The 17,061-nt window shown below is 48.4% G+C and overlaps 1 protein-coding gene across 1 annotated transcript in view; it reads right to left on the minus strand.

Annotated features, from left to right (window-relative positions):
• CAPN5 (calpain 5) overlaps positions 1 to 16,230 on the minus strand; it is a 37,646-nt gene extending 21,416 nt beyond the window's left edge. Inside the window, exon 1 of the mRNA XM_088535012.1 lies at positions 16,060 to 16,230. Within this exon, the coding sequence (XP_088391138.1) occupies positions 16,060 to 16,221 (162 nt within the window). The 5' untranslated portion in view covers positions 16,222 to 16,230. The remainder of the gene's footprint in view (positions 1 to 16,059) is intronic.
• Positions 16,231 to 17,061: the final 831 nt, after the last annotated feature.

Consider the following 17,061-nt stretch of genomic DNA (forward strand, 5'->3'; position numbering starts at 1 on the left):
GCTGAAACAATTCCTCCTTTCCTTTTTCCTGATTTTTCACATTGGCTGCTGCACCCAAAATAACACTCCCCCACAGTCTTTGCATGTGAATAACTGTGTTTCCTCAGTTCAGAATGGAGAGGAACAGGAATCACTGCTTCATGAGCACCTTGTGGTATTCCTACCGAGTGCTGCCTCGGTAGGAATACCCTGAAAAAATTAACCAGGCTTCATCTGGACACAAGCACTACGCAGTGTTCAAAAGAGAGGTGGAGACGACTGCTTCCCTCCCAGATAGAGGAGTTGTAGGAGGTTGGGATAAGCACTAGAGGGAGGCAGTTCAACAGCCACCAAAGCCAAGAGGCACCGGCGCTTTTCACCATCCCTGAGTGCAGAGAGGGATGGGTGATGAGCTCTGGTTTTTAACTCCTGCTTCATACTGCTGAGGAAGCAGCCAGCAGCTTTTTTTGCAGGGATGCAGCAGGGATGCATCTGCAAAATCATCTCGTATCATTCCTGTCGTGCTGGGCAGAGGCATCGTGTTTTCCCCATTCGAGGACCATGGGTGCATTTCTACCCTTGGGTGAATCTGCAGTGGGCAAAAGGGAGTCCCTCAGTGCTTATGTAGACAGAGGAGACCTAAAGTATGAAAACCACATCCTCCTTTACAGAAATCAGTGCCAGATACAGGGTGTCAGATACACAAGGACCTTTCCCAACAGCACAGCTGCTGGTTAGCTGTGACTGCTCACCTCACCAGGCAGTTTGTAAATGAAAACTCGGTGGTTGCTCATTTTAGGAGAGGGAAGCTCTATGCATTCATCCAAGCAGAGCCTGTCCTGGCTCAGATGAGAGGTGCAGTTATTAGACCCTGTTCTCTGAGACCTGTGGCAGCACCGAGGGTGCCAAGGCTCATGGAAATGCTCATGTCAAGGCAGACTCCCACTGCACAACATGCTCCTCATTGACTCAACCCCACTTACTGCTAATTAAGATGTGTCCCTAGGTGCACAATGTCCTTGAAGGATTAATTCTGGCAGTTGTCTGGATGCTGCAGTAGTAGTTTCCCATTCAGGTGGGATGGGAAACCTATATGTAGAGTTTCAAAAGGCTTTTAGTCTGGCATGGTGCTGCTAATGCCACACACCTGCTTTAACAGGCAGCAGCCTGAAGACTTTTCAACCCCGTTCTCTCATGACATTCAATCTACCCTGGCAGGTTGCAGCTAAATTGCAAGTCTCCTGAGAGAGACTTAGTTCTGACAGAGGGTCTCTCCACTGCTCCCACGATGCTGCATGTCTGGGGCCCCTCTGAGGAGACGCATCAAGCTGTGGAGCAGTAGTAAAGCCTTATACACCGGCCACCCTAGCACCACATGCAGACACACAATATGGTCTCTACATGACTTGAAAAGGAGTCCTTTTGAGTCCTTTGAGTCCTTTCAGGAGTCCCCCCAAAGGGCAGACAGGGACTGCCATGCCTCCATGCATTATGGAACATGTGCACCAGCAAGCACCAGGATATGCTCCCAGTGGTCCTATGCACAGAATCACTAAATCGTTGAGGTTGGAAGGAACCTCTGGAGATCATCCAGTCCAAGCCCTTCCAAACAGAGTCAGTGGGAGCAGGTTGCTCAGGACTCCAGTTATGCTGCAAATATCTCCAAGGATGGAGACACCACAACCTGTCTGTGCAACCTCATCTAGTGCAGCTTCCAAAACTTGTTTTACTCAGGTTCTCCGGTCCCTGATGAGGGTGCTCAGGTCCCACTCACATACGGTGCTCCAATCTCGACCATGTGGCCTTTGACTTGTGTGCCTGCTCTTCCCTGTTGGTTCTGCTGCTACCGAAGGCTAGGCTGAATTACAGGTCCCAGAGTTTTTATGTGCAGGGACATAGTATTGTGGCATCTGTGGAAGGTCTCCACCCTGGTTTCACCCCCTCCCTCCTGTGCAGGAGATAGAAACCAAGAGAACAGAATCACTCACCTCGGTGGGGATTCCTCCTGAAAAGCAAACACTGTGTCATGCTCATGGAGCTGCAGGCCCACAAGAAAGCAGCAGCACAGAAACACACACCCACACACACCTTGCTGCCTTCTAGGTTCAAATACCAGCCTCGTCAGAGACAGCTGGAACTCCACCCCAGCACATGAGGTTTCAACAAATAGCAAATCCACCTGGCCCTTCTTCTCCCTGCAGCTGGATCCTGACTCATGCTACTGCTAGGCTGGACACAGACTTTCTGTGAGAAAGAGCTAGGAATTTGCAACAGGACAGCGGAGAGCTACGGCTGCAAAGAAGAAATCTTTAGTGAATTGCTCTCAACTTCACCTTGCCCAAGAGCAGTTTCTGTTCGCTCCAAAGCAAAAGCTGGCTTGGAGCATCCCAAAGAGGCACAGGCAGCATCAGAGCAGATTGGACTTTGCTAAAAGTGGCTGTTGAAGTAGCTGCTGGGCTTCAGACAAGAAAATGTAACTTAGAAAAGGCCTGTGTGGTTGCTCCTATGGAAGACTACAGCCTGATAACACAGGGAGGGCCAAACTAGTGATTTGAGCTTGTAGTGATTCATATCTTCCTTTCCACATTATCTTCCTGTTAGGGTTAAGGGACAGAGCTGCAAACAAGAGCCAGGGCTTGGGGAGGACTTTGAGATCCCTCTCAAGGCAAAGCTGATTGCAAAGGTATCAAGAGCGGCTTACAGGAGTACAGCGACCATCTGGAGCAGATCTGTGTTGGTTCACTCCATCTGGCCCAGCAGTAACCCAAGTCCATCAGGGGAAGTAAGACCCGGTCAGTGCAATTACCGTGCACTCGGCAGCATGATTTTGCTTCCCACAGAGAAGCATACAGGCTTTCCCTCCTCTCTCCTTTACTACTCTTTCCCTCAACATACACATTTTCTTTCCAAATGCAATTAAATCAGAAACAATCATCCTTGTTTTCTCCTGCTAGTCCAATTCCACATCGGGCAGTACTGAGCAAATCACCCTCTAATTGGCTTTATAATCGTTAACTGCCTTATTGCAAATATTTCCTGATGCAGATTTCTGAGCTTTTGGATTCACTGGGGATCTGGATCATGTCGAGCCTGATGCAGAGAAGAGAATAAGCTAAGGAAGGAAATAACCACATGAGACACAACATCTGCTGCACGCTAGGATCGTTTTTTGCTAACAAGATTTGGTAAGGAACAGGCGAGTCTAATTGCATTGCAGAGCCAGGACACAAGAGACAGCCTGTTTTTCAGGAACAATGTTTTCGCTCAGACTTGCAAAATCAGCAAGATAATCTATTAGCACGGCCGTGCTTTCACCTCCTCGCGGACAACAGACAACCAAAACGCCCGAGTGCCACAAATGTCGAGTGAGCAGAAGTGGCCGCGCGCAGCGGATTATGGAGTTGTGATCAGCTCTGCGCGGCAGATGTGCAGGTTTGAGAGTGCAGCAGAGGGATAGGGCCAGAAAGCAGAATTAACCCCTTTGGATATGGTGCTAAGCTTGCATGAAGCTTCACGCAGTTGAGACACAAGTGACCCTCAGGTCTCACGCTGCCTTGCTGCAAGCACCTGCACCAGGGTGCAGTTTTTTGCAACAGGGCAATTACAAAAATTGCTCCACTGTGACATGGGAAAAGGAAATCGGGGGTGAGTTTAGAAACCCATGAAATTGTGTTTTCAAAGGGATTAATATTTCTTTAATGTCCCTGCTTCATGTCCCATGCTTTAACCCTCCATGTACCACCAGGTAGTTCTGGTTTACAGGGAACACTGAATACATGGGCTTGGTTTTGAGGATTTTATATCGCCTCAGTCAGGCATCTGCAGTGCAAATCCACTTTTAATATTTGTGTCTGTTATCAGCTCTCACCCCACGTGAGGTGTTTTCCACATTTCACCCACAGCAAAGAGGACTTGCTTGCAAAGGGAGGCATCAAAAATCCACTGCCCGTCAACCACATAACTCTGCTTGTGTACCTTGGCGCCAACAATATCGCTTGTTTTGGCAACAGAAAGGGCATGGAGATGTCTGCAAACAAGATTTAAATGTCAAATTGCAGGCTTTGCAGCCTTGACAGGTTTCCCTGCATTTTTTAGTTCTGGGGATCCAAAGCACAAATGCAACAAAGAAACCTCCGTTAAAGCAATGAAACAGGGAAACACAACATCACCTCCCTGGGAGCAGATGGACAGATGGCAAAAGAAATAAAGGACAGGGAGCAGAGTGGAACAAGTGCAGAGTTTTTGGACCCCGTGTTCCTGTTTCTCCCACTCGCACTCTCTGGGGATGCACTCTTGGAAAGCCTCACTGTTACTTACAGCCAGGACTTCTTTGCTCTCCACCCAGCTGAGACTGATGCAAAGGCCATCGCAGCCCAACTTTTAGCATTTTCAGACTGTGACTCTGGCCACAAGCTGGTTCTGCTGCATCTGGGAGCGGAGCTGGTAAGGAAAAAGCTCGCACCTCCTTCCCATGGGTCCCTAAAGCTGCTATGTGTCAGCATGGGCTACAGCAGAGAGCTGGAAAAGTGGAAATGGAAATAAGGTCCCGTGGGTGTTTTAACTTTAGTGCCTTGTGATAGATATAGCCCTCCAATTCACCTTAGTGTTAATGTCCATCTCCATCCTCCATCACATCCCATCCTTGAGATGACCCCTGAGCAAGCCCAGGGACTCACAGCGCAAGGGAGATGCCCCACTTTGGCATCTCATGGGTTTAAATCATGGGTTTAAAATACGCTCACCCTCCAGGGCTCAATTCCCACACAGCAGCATGCTCCTTCCCCAGGTGTGCAAGCACATGAGGTTGCAGGGTCTCCTCTGAACAAGGCAGGGGACCTGCTTGGCTGGACTCTATGTGCATCAGATCCCAACCCAGCTCCCCAAGGCAGCTTCACAGTTTTGCTGGTGCAAGGCTGGGAGACAGCAGTGAGGATGGCCACAACTTGCATCATTCTGGAACTATCGGTCCCCACCGCAGAGGACACTATGGTGGGAATGTGCTGGTGGGAAAGGAGGGATCTGCTTAAGCAAGTCCCGTTGTGATAAAACACCACCAGTGAAACCACAGAATTTAGGGAGGCATCATCCCAAAACACCCACTCTGCATGTAGCTGTTGTGAAATCCCTGCAGGAGACGGTGTGGCCACGAGTTCAGCTGCACTGTTCCTGCCTCCAAGCGACGTAATTCAGGTTTGGCCCAAATGCCTGTCAAGCACTGCCCTGTTTGGGAAGTAGCTGCCTGAATCCCAAGTCCTCTGTCTCACTGAAAGCCAATATTCTAAAAGCAAGATTTATGAATCTAAATCATGCACTTTTTTTTTTAATTTTCCTAAGAGCCAAGTTAGAGACAGAGAAGGAAAGAACATAAATCCACAAAGGAAAATTACCTCCCCCCACACTTCGCTATGCATATCTCTGAGCGAAATCTCCTAAACACTTTTCCGCAGGAATATCTCCCACCCCTCCTTGGATCATACTGCGACAGTGTTAGGAACTTCCCCTTTTTTTGTGTGCTCATACTGTATTATAGCATGGCAGCACCTTGATCCAAGCCTGGGGCTCGGCCCCATTACAGTCAACTATGCAAAGAGTGACAAAGAGGTTATCATGAGTTTGGTCTACAAAGAAACTACTTTCTACCCACACCTATCCTGGTTATTCACACTCTGCGTGTAGCTTTACACAGAAACCTGCTTCATGAGGAAAGCCATCCTCTAGACATGAGCATCTCTGGGCTGAGATGGGAGAAGGAACAACAACAACAAAAAGCCATTGATGAGAGACAATTTTCATTTCAGACATGGAAGAAAAGGTATTCCTTTCCCTGCCAAGAGAACGACATTTAGCAGTAAAGTTGACTCAAATTTAAGTGCAGAGCTTCAGCCAGAGCTGGATGGCACCTCCAATGGGAGTTTTATCAACAGGATGAAGCCTGTGTTTAACATGTAATGTGACTCAGTAGGGATCTTCCCATCGAGGCCACAGGCTGAGTTTAGGAAACTCGAATGGTTCACAGACCAGGTGAACCCAGACAAGCTTCATCGCTCCTCAGTAACATTCATTTCCCCTAGAGCGATTTCCCTCTGACCTAGTCAAGATTCCCAATAGCACAGGCAATACACAGCATTCCTGAAGGAGAGCGTGAAGCCTTCAGCTCATACCAAGCACGTTAGGTGGAGAGGCCGACACACCAGAGGGCTGTGCTGACATTCAGAGGAACCTAGACGGGTTGGAGAGTTGGGCAGAGCGGAACCTCATGAGGTTCAACAAGGACAAGTGCAGGGTACTGAACCTGGGGAGGAATAACTCCAGGCACCAGGACAGCTTAAGGGTTGACCTGCTGGAAAGCATCTCCATGAGAGGGATTTGGGAGTCCTGGGTGACACCAAGTTGCCCATGAGGCAGCAACGTGCCCTGGTGGCCAAGAAGGCCAATGGGCTCCTGGCTGCAGCAGGAGCGTTGCCAGCGGGCGAGGGAGGGATCCTGCCCCTCTGCTCAGCTCTGGGGAGGCCGCACTGGAGCGTTGGGGGCAGCTCTGGGCTCCCCAGGACAAGAGGGACCTGGAGCTGCTAGAGAGGGGCCAGGGCAGAGCCACGAAGATGAGGAAGGGACTGGAGCATCTATCATATGAGGAAAGACTAAGTGAACAGGGCCTGTTCAGCCTGGAGAAGAGAAGACTGATAGGACATCTAATCAACATGTTCAAGTACCTAAGGGGAGAATGTAGGGAGAATGGGGCCAAACTCTTTTCAGTGGTGGCCAGTGACAGGACAAGGGGTAATGGGTACAAATTGAAACCCAGGCAGTTCCACCTCCATGTGAGGAAGAACTTCTTTCCTGTGAGGGTGCCAGAGCCCTGGCACAGGCTGCCCAGAGAGGTTGTGGAGTCTCCTTCTCTGGAGATCTTCAAAACCCGCTTGGATGTGCCCGGGAGCCCCGTGCTCTGGGTGTCCCTGCTTGAGTAGGGGCGATCTCTAGATGTCCCTTCCAACCTTAACCATTCTGTGATTCTGCGATACCAAGACACTCAAAAACATATTATGTTACCAGGAAATCCAAGAGGAGAACACGCACAAGATCCCACAGTGACAGGTAGCTTGTGGTCTCTGTCCCAATCCACTGTATGATTCATAATATTTAGTACACAAGCTAAAAATGTATGTGGTCAGAATTCTAGCTGGTTTGGCCAATTATGAAGCACTCTGTTCATGTTTTCCATCATTAATGCTTAAACATCAACGATATTTGTTCAAATACCCAGAGATAACCTATGATAGGTAATCAAGCTTTAAGTAGCCACAAACACTCTCTGCGAAGATGGTTCGTCCACCCTATCTTTTCTTTAAGTGGAAATGGGAGCAATGCATCACCAAAGGGGTGGTTTCTTGCCAAAGATCCAGAAATATCAAAGATTTGGGACAGATTGTTTTGGTCTCTTCATGAAAGACTGGATCACCAGTCCCAAGCTGCATTCTCCTGTTTGGACAGCTGAGCTGCTGATGACCCATTACTGGGCCCAGCTAGCACCCCAAAGGATGCATCAGCTCTCCCTTGCTGTCCTGATTTCTTCTATGGGGTTCCTGGAGCTGAAGGAAAAGTTCTCTGAGGACAGTGACACTTCTGAGAGTTGAGCAAGTCATCACAAGCCTGTTAATTTTGCATCTGCCCTACGCACAAGGCATAGCTGCTAAAGTGCTGATCTCCCTGTGGCATCTCCCAGGACCAAAAGGGGTAAAGTCAGAGGTCTTGGCAAGCTAGAGTGAAAGCGTCAGCTTGGGGTGCTCCTTTTAGCTCCACTTTTTACGGATAATATAAAAGGGATCTAGTGGTAGGGTCACGATGGATGGCCAAGAGCCTGTGTGGGACAGTGTTATCCAAGGCAACTCATCCACCCATTAAACAGTGTTTCAGCAGACCCAAGTCTCCATGACTACACTAGCACCTTCACTTGAGACAAAAACTCCATTCTACCAGTGTCTGTCTACTGCACATTTACTTGCATTGCACCGCGTGAGCGATTTCTTGATCCTTACGGGGCTTTGGGACAGTATTTGCAGTTTCTGTGCTAAATTATGTATGAGAGAGAGAGCTGCAGAGGAACAACGATGCCATTCCACTTATTGTCAGACAGGGCTAGGTGTTTTATTTTAAAAAAGGGAAGACTTGGAGAATTTAACACTCCGTAGAAATCATTCAGACAGGGTCAGACATTTGGCAGCAAGCAGAGGACAAGTCCTTGCCCTGGGATGTTTACGAAGACAAATGTTAGCTACATTTATCCATCCCTGGTCAACCCACAAATGTTCCCAGGCCAGAGAGGAGCCCAGCCCCTGCTGAGCGAGACCAGAAGGAAAAAATGATGGAGAGAGGGTTTGTATCCACTTCCTAGGATAGGCAGGCATAGATGGCGGTCTGCCCTACCACAGATGCATTACAGGTCTACCATATATTTAAAATCATTTTTAAGCACAAAAGTCGTTTCCTGGATTAATAATCATGCTATGTTTATTATTTATTATTACTGAAATATATTATTGAACATATTATTGAACTATATTTTTGAAGTTTAAAACTTGGTTTTAATTACTTATTGCTATCTAAGCACTGTAGGTGCTGTCTTGCAAGTTCCCCTCACTCACTTTGTCTGCCCTGACTGATTTTATAAGTGACAACCAGGACTACAGCAGGATTTCAGATAAGAAAAGTCTTAAAAGGCCCCTCAGGGCTGTTCTCCATTACAAATGTTGACCAAAAGGACAAGGAATGACTGATTTAATCACAGCTTATAAGATCCCACCCATGGAACAGAAATTCAAAAGCAAGGTCACCCTAGGACACATAAGACGCAAAGGGTGTAAGCTGAAGCTCAACCCATTCAGAATGAGAAGCAAGATGCAAAGTCTGAGGCAGGGACTGGTCTTTAGAGCAAGTGATCCAGAGCTGCGGTGGATTTTCCTCTCCTGGAAGTGCTTTAAATAAAACTGAATGTTGCTCAGCGGATGCAATTCAAGCTGAATTCAATGGCGTGTTAATTCAAGGAAGTCCTGTGACCTCTTGTTTCCCAGAAATTCAGCCTTGACCAGAGTTCCTTCTGGCCTTCAATTCCACCATGCTGAGGAAGCGGTTTCTTTTCTGCTCTAGAGTCAAATGCAGAGCTAGCGCAGTTCAGGGTGTTGTCCCACCACCACTGCTTCCCTTTTTCTCTTTGTTTAACCCCTTCTTGCTGCGGATGAAGTCACACTTTGGGTTTCCCTGCTATTACTGACCTCCTGCCGTCATGAGGGGTCTTCATACATGTTTCAGCAAAAGGCATTTGCGTCAGCAGAATTGAACTCATCTTCACAGAGATGGATCATCCTGAAATCTCCTCCACTCCGAGGACTCCAAAAGTAGAGCTTGGCATTGACCAATACAAGTCACCTTGGTCCTTACGAGCTCCCGGAGAGGCTGTGAGCACAATGTGCCCCCAACAAGGACGGCAGCAGCAAGGTTGGCTTCCCATGGGACCACAAGGCACAAAACACTACTTGATTCAACCTTTTTTCCTAGCACTTGCTTTGCTCGCAACCGCACAATCAAAATCAGCTCAAGCATGCAGTTGGCGCCCTGAAAACACCTTATCAGCTGCCTGCAAGACACCGAGGAGCAGCAGGACATCGGTTACTCCGAGTGCTCTCATGCACGGCTGGAAACAGGGAGGGGAACAAGCCAGAGGGAAATCGGTGCCCATGTTTGGGCTCTCTCCCACAAGGGCTCGCATTGGGAGCGGACTAGGCTGGGTGGGAGTGAACGTGTTCTCCACACCCTGACGTGGTGGTTTATCTCCACGGGTTCGCGCCTTGCAACCTTGTGCTTTACCTTGCAACACTCCTTGTTTACTGGTTGAGCTTGCTAGAAGGGATGCCTGCCCTTCAGTGCCTTTAAATCATGGGAAACTGTGATGAATGGGGCCGTGAGAGCCCAGAAAGCGAGGAGCCCTCCTGCAAAAACTCACCAGCAGTGCAGTACCTCTGAGATTGCACTATGACCAGGAGATGCAGCTGAACCAGGGGCCTGAGCAGCTCCCCGCCTGCTCCGCAGATTGAATGTGCCCCTCCTGCAACCTAGAACCAATTCTGCAGGGATTTTCCCCGTTTTTTCCCACTGAGTTCAGAGAGGACACTCAGGCCTCACTTCAGAGATGGTCCCTGCTAATACCACGCCGTTTTCCGTTGCAAATGCAACGATGATTATTTCCAGCCACAGAAGCGCCGTTACATTAAAATGCAGGATGTGTATCTAATCCACTGATCTTACTGCTGGTTTTGCATTTAAGGCCGTGTCCTTCTGATGCTGACTAAAGAGCAGACTGGCCAGCTAATTTCTTACCGAACACCACAGTGAGCCACCCTGATGCCGGGCAGCTTGTCGTATCGTCACTGGGATGAAGAGGGAGAGTGTTTATACAGAGCCTGGAATCGCAGGGCAGCCAGGGCCAGCATCACATTCCCTGAGAGCTCTGTAAATGGGCATAAATAATAACAGAAATTATCCTTGTTCTTCAGGGGTGGTGATGGGAAACCAGTGAATATTGCTAGCTTAAAAAAAAAAAAAAAGATAAATTCAGACATCACATTAAATAGTGGTCACATCCTTTGCTGGCAAGGAGCAATCAGGTCCAGACTGGCAATCAGCTCGGGGCTTTGCAGATTAACGAGCGAGTGGCTCATAAACTGCTAAAAGCTGTGAAACATGGAGAGCTGGATGGATTCTGACTCCCATTACGGATTGGTGACCACTGTGGAGGAGATGACCACTCTCTCTGTGCAGCAGGACTGTGGAGAGGTAGCGGAATTGAACCCGTCTTCTGGTATTTCGGGCTGCTCGGTGGTGCAGCTGGCCAAAATGCTTGGAAAAGCTGAGCAGAGACAGCCCTTGAGCACAGATCCCAGCGTTTCTGTCAGAAGAGGGTCCAAGCAGGAGACAAGGATGCAGAAGTTTACTGCTCTCTGACCATTGCCACCGAATTCCTCTGAATTAATTAATTAAATTCCTCCAAATGCTCCAAGCTGCTGCTTCGGGTGACCATAGGGAACAAAGAACTGTAGGAACTTAACCTCTGACTTTCCCATTATCTTTACCCTTGACTGCTCTCTGCTTTTGCCAGCTTCCCAGACTGTGCTATACACTGGGGAAAAGACCTTTTAATGCAGAAACTTGCGGGCAGGCAAGTGTTGGTCATGCTTTTAGTGAATTAGTTCATTGACTCCTTTCCCCTTCCAGGAAAACCCCACAGGGACTGATTGTATAACCCTCACTCAGCAAGCAAAAGGAGCTAAGTGCTTAATAACATGGGGAAAATAGGATCTGAGGATCTGATGCTCTCCCATCCTTCACCGACTCCTTCTGGTTCAAAGACAGCAGCATCACATCCAGAACATAAAGGATCTATACAGTCGAACAAATCGGTTATATAATAGTCAGGCTGAATATATGTCAGGCTGCCATGGAAATAACTACTGAAAAATGGTATATTCCCACTTTCAAAATCAAGACGTTTCTTGTCTGATTGGAGGTAAAAAAACAGGCCTATGAATGACAGCATCGCTACCCGGTGCCAAAGTAGGGCTGAAAATGGCATGTCCCTTCTTCCCTAAGAGTCCCCTCTTCCCACAGTCCTTCCCAGCACACCTGGCCTCTCTCTCCCCTCCAAGACTACTCTTATTCCTCTCCTGCCACATATTTTTTCCTCCAAATGATATTCCTTCACTCAGATAAAATAATATTGCCTGCGTAGCAAAAATCTGCCTTGGTGCTGTTTAATCAGTGACGATCCTTGCAGAGGCAACTCAGCAGTCACAAGCAAACTCCAGAGAGAGCTATAAAAATACCAAAGAAGCAGGGTTGGAAGGCAAAAATCTTTCCTCCACCACCCTCCTAAAAAAATAGGAGGTCGTGGTGTTCGCCCAAGAGAGCCAATCCAGTGTCATGTTTGGATATGGCCTGTACCCAAGAACAGAATTTGCTACAGTGATGATGAGATGAACTGTTTTCTGGGGTGGCAGATCCTCTCCACGCCATCACTGGTTATGTTTCCAATGGATCAGCAGTTGCAACCAGGTGTCCTTGATCTTCCTTTGCCCTATTTCCCCTTCCCAGTCTGAGTCTTATCAACCCTTTCCCCTCTTCTCAGTACCATCTATCCTCAACTACCTGGTTCCCAAAAGCCTGTAGTAGTTCACTCAGGGCAACTCAGAGCTTGGGGTAAAGCTAACACCTTCTCCACAGACAGTACAAGACACTACAAGATGGTACAAGGTAAAATCCCTCTCGTCTTCACAAGGGAAAAGGAGCTTAAAGCAAGCAATCTGGCTGCTTATCCACGGCCCAAAACACCGGGTTTCATTTCTAATACAACATCTGAGTGTTACCACTCTAGCCATCTCCAAAATACGCTTTGGCTCAGCAGTGAGGGAAACAGAGCAGCCAGCCTCATTTTTAAGCAGATGCACTAAAACAGAGCTTTTCCAGGGCCCCCTCGCAGGCTCAGGCTGATGCTACAGCTTCCCTCTCTCTGATGAGCTCTCCTAGTAATCAGCTTTCTGGCTCCACCGCGTTGCAACACGAAGGCTCCTGGTGAACAGTCAATGAAGCCTGAACAGCTGCAAAGATCTGGCATCCAGCGCAGGGCTCCGGGCCAGCGGAAAGAGCAGGGAGGAAGGGAGGGAGGAGGATACCCCCTTGGAAAGAATAAGGCTCAGGCCGTTCCAGGAAACGCTGCAGTGCCAGATGAGGGAGGAAGCTGGAGCAAAGCTAGGCTTAACCTGGGAAGGTTGTTCAAGAGGGGGAGAAGTCTGCGGGGAGCCAGGCTAGGACAGAAAGGTCAGGTGGTAAATGTTCAACTGTTGATGCTGTCAGCCCTTGGCAGGGTTTGGGGCTGCAGAACGTTATGGAAGATCTGAACTGAAAACATCTCTGTTCTCCGAGTAAACGCTCGTGAGATTAATGCCCATGAAAGGATCGCTTTTGATTTATAGCAGGAGAGGTGAAAAAGAGGATCAGATTCCCGTTCTCAGAAAAAAAAAAATCTCTGCAGTCACATGAGTTACATGCAGTGTTTCATGGGGCTGAACAAGAGAGGTTGGTCCACACTGCTCATCATCCGACAAGGCAGCATTTTAAGCAAAGCCCTTCAGCCTTCCCCTTTGCCCCTGCCCAACCTCAAGGGTAAGCAGTGCAGAGATTTCTCTTTGGCCAAAGTAGCCTCTGCCTTTGGAAGCTTGCAGAGGAGCAGAAAAGATGAGGACGGGTTGCAGGTCCTGTCTGGAAGGAGTGAGGGAGGAAGGAATGAACAAACACAGATGAGGGACGAGTTGTTTGGACCAGTACCAGTGGCAGGTAAATATACAGAAACAAGATCCTGGCTTTGCCAAGGTAATTCCCAATAGCCTGGTAGGGATAGTTCTCACGTATACAAGTACTTTGTCTGAGAAAGCTTAGCTCTTACACATCCCTTGTCTGCACAGATATTAGGTGACACCTTTGCAGTGAGTGCAAACAGTGGTTTTTGATAGCTGGCACCCTTTACTTCCACTCTCCACCCACTTTGCTTCCTCAGTGAGGCTTGGGCATGATGACCTCTTATGTTTTTATCTTGTATTTTCAGCTGAAAGTCTCCAAAACAAAACATGACCATGTCCCTGAGAGATAACAGAGGCACATACACGCAATGCACTCCTTGTAGACAGCGGCACTGTGACTACCAAACTCCTCTTCTGGGTCAAGAAGCCCCTAGATTAGCTAAAGCCTTTTCCTAAATAAAAATAAAATGCAATTGCCTAATGAAAGAAGCCTCCAGTAGTTGCCTAGAGAACTTTCCCTGGCAACCCCTGAGCTTCACCATTAGGTACCACGTGAAGATCGGACTCAAGTGCTTTACAGATGCAGAGCACAGCAGGGCTAATTCTGCATCAGTGACCAGCCTGGACACAAAGCAAGACCATTGCAATAGCTGTAAAAATGTTTCAGAGTGGAGTGCAATTTTATTACTGCATTCATATAGTTTCTTACACCCTCTTCCACTTCTCTGGCAGACAGTAAAATGACAAAATATATACCGAGATCCTTAAAACACAGATGCCCTGCATCTGCTTTCTTGCAAAAGCTGCTGAGTTCATCCCTTAGAGAGCTGATTCAGGCAGAATCTGGGCTTGCAGCTAAAAATGTCAGTGTGTATTGGCTGGCCCCAAGGTTTTCTTCTCCCTGCTAAATTCAGTCACTTTTGCCGAAATGGACAGCTGTAAGGAAAGAATCTAGAGAAGTGTTTTAGAGAAACAGGCCTCTGGAAACTGCAGAAGTAAGAAGGGCAGATCTGAGCTCAAATTCTTTCTTATGTCACTTTTGTGCTTAAGGCAGCTAATCAGTCAGATGATCTCCCCAGACTGTGATATCCAGGAGTCTACTATTGCTCCACACAGACTCCTTTTGGCCCTGAAATTGGTGGCAAAATTCCCTTTACCTTGCGCGGATGTGATAAAGTCTGAATATCCAGATCCCTTCACTGCTCTTGCAGCAAGATCGAGGACATATACGCTCCGCAAGAGATGAGCAAACTTTGGCCACCTGCAACTGCATCCAGCCCTCTGTCCTTAGACCTGGGACTCAATTATTGAGTGTGAATGGGGGCAGCCTGTGGCAGTCTATCAAGAAAACACATCAGCTGGCTCCTTGCCAAGTAAAAATGCCAGTTTAGCACCCAGAGTTTGTTGTTGTCCCAATAGCTGGCGGCTCTTCATCTGAGAGCACCTCAGTAAAAATCCCTCATAGGAGAAGATGCAGGCAGAGGTGACAGTCCCACCTGAAAGATTACACACAAGAATTGTCCTTGTCCTTCTCTTTAGTCCTCAGGAAAGGAGTTTAGAGTGTTGTGGGCATCCCTTATCTGCTGTATGTTGAGCTCCATGGCATAGGTCCCACCTCTAGCGATGGACCATCCATCTCTGTCTGCAAAGCACCATGCCAGGCTTCACCACAGAAGGAAGCTGTGTACAGAACATCTTTCCAGCCGTCTACAGATGAGGAATAGGCTGAGCTGCACACAGGGGCTTGCACAAGCTCCTCAGCCCCTCATGCAGCACAAAAAGAGTCAGTTCAGCTCCTTCCCTCCCTTTGCACAAAGCCTTTTTATTCTGCATCCACCCAGGCCATTCTCACCAGGACAGAGACACCATTGTCTTGTGAAAGACCAGCTGGTCTTCTGGGCTGCCCACAGGGCGAGGAGGACAAGGGCTTCTCAGACACTGAAATGTCACGGAGCTACGTGCCAGATGAACATGGGCTGGGCAGCGAGGGCAGTACTGCACATCTGCAGTACCGCCTTTCTCCATCCCCAAATACCACTGCTTCCTGGGGTTCCTCCTACTTCATATCAATGAGAGCAGTGGCCTCATGGTCACCTCCTGAGAAGATGCCCATACAAGGGTGGACCAATTCCCCAAGATAACCCGGCCCTGGGCTCTTAAATGTGTCTTTCGCAGGCACCAGGGCAGTACAAGGAACCCAGACAACAGGAGGCCACTGCCTCTCCCGACCACCACCAAAATTTCTTTGGGCACAGGGAGGGATGGGCGCTGCTACAGCTGCTGAGCAATTGCATTAGCAAGCATAGACACAGCATCACTGCACTCAGCTCTCAGATCCCACCTTCCAAGGAACCAAAAAAATCATTTTGCCTGCTCAAAGCTCATCTTTTCCTATTTCAAATGGACCAGTAAGAGCACTGAGAGATACTGCACTGCCCTGCCAGTCTCAGCAACAGCACCCAGCTCCAGGTTAGATGCAAACTATCTCTCTGTCTTATGTATGGGGAAAACAAGCCACAGAGAAGCCAACGGACATCTTTGCTTCTGGGCTTCAATGGGAGCAGAACAGCCTGTACCCGAGGGCAGCAGGTCTAGCTTCAGGGAGCCATCTACTCCCAGCAAGAGCTGCAGGTATTCAAACAACATCTCTGGAGATCTCTGACAGCAATTCCCAGCCTCTGGTTTTAATTCCTGGCACATTATCCCCCCCATACCAGATCACCTTCATGAGCGCACTTACTTTCGGCCGCTTCCACTGGATGCCCTGGATCCTTGACTTGTAGAAGAGCGAGTCGTCATTGGCAGGGAAAAGTGGGTCCTCGAAGAGTTGCTTCTTCCTCAGGCACTCCTTCTTCAGGGAGCCGTAGCGCTGGTTCTCGTACGGCTTCACCGAGGAGAACATCCTTCCTGGTGGCCCTGGGAAGACAGGCAGAGCGGGCATGAGATGGAGCAGAGCCCAGCCTGGGATGTTTGATTTTCCTCTGCAACCCTGGATGTTGTCGCACTGAAAAGTCATCACCATCATCAGCCACTCAGCCTCTGCTCTTTCCTTCCACTCAAGTACAGTCCACAAGGCATGATCTGGATCCCTAGGCTCCACATTTACAGTCCCTCAAAACTCTACCAGCTCCCCCACTGTCATGAGTTAAGGATATTGAGAGAGATCCATCATCAATTTAAACACCCATGGAAAAGCCCCGCATGTCACTGAGGAGAAGCAGATAATCCTTTAAGACCACTCCTAATTTGTTGATCCCAGAGTTGGCCAGACACTGCCAGAACAGGCTAAATTGGAGACAACAACCAGTGTCCTGCCCATGGGCACCAGTGTCCTAGTTGAATTGTAACTCTGGGCATTGTCACTTGGTTGTCACGCAGTGATGGACATATCCCTGCCTGGAGAGCACAGCCTGTCCCCAGAGAGATGGTGCTTAGAGAAATCCTTCTGCTCCCACCGCATAGCCCAAAAATTACATGTGCACCATGATTTCAACAGAGATGCTAATTTCTCAGAAAACCTTATCAGATCCTCTGGCTTGTTTTTAATTAAAGAAGATGTTCTGACAGAGGACCACATGTTTCTAGATTAATTAAAAGTCTCCTGGTAGAGGATCACGTGGTTTTGGATTAATTATTCTGTCTTGACAAGCGTCTAGTTTCCAGGGCCCAGATGTGAATATAGTAATCTAGATCAAAGCAGAAAAATGTTCCTAAAATGCCCCCTGAAAAAGAGCGGCACCTG

Source organism: Tinamus guttatus, unplaced genomic scaffold (assembly GCF_059628265.1).
Source record: "Tinamus guttatus ecotype Peru unplaced genomic scaffold, ASM5962826v1 Tinamus_guttatus_pri_ptg000602l, whole genome shotgun sequence".
Taxonomy (NCBI): Eukaryota; Metazoa; Chordata; class Aves; order Tinamiformes; family Tinamidae; genus Tinamus; species Tinamus guttatus.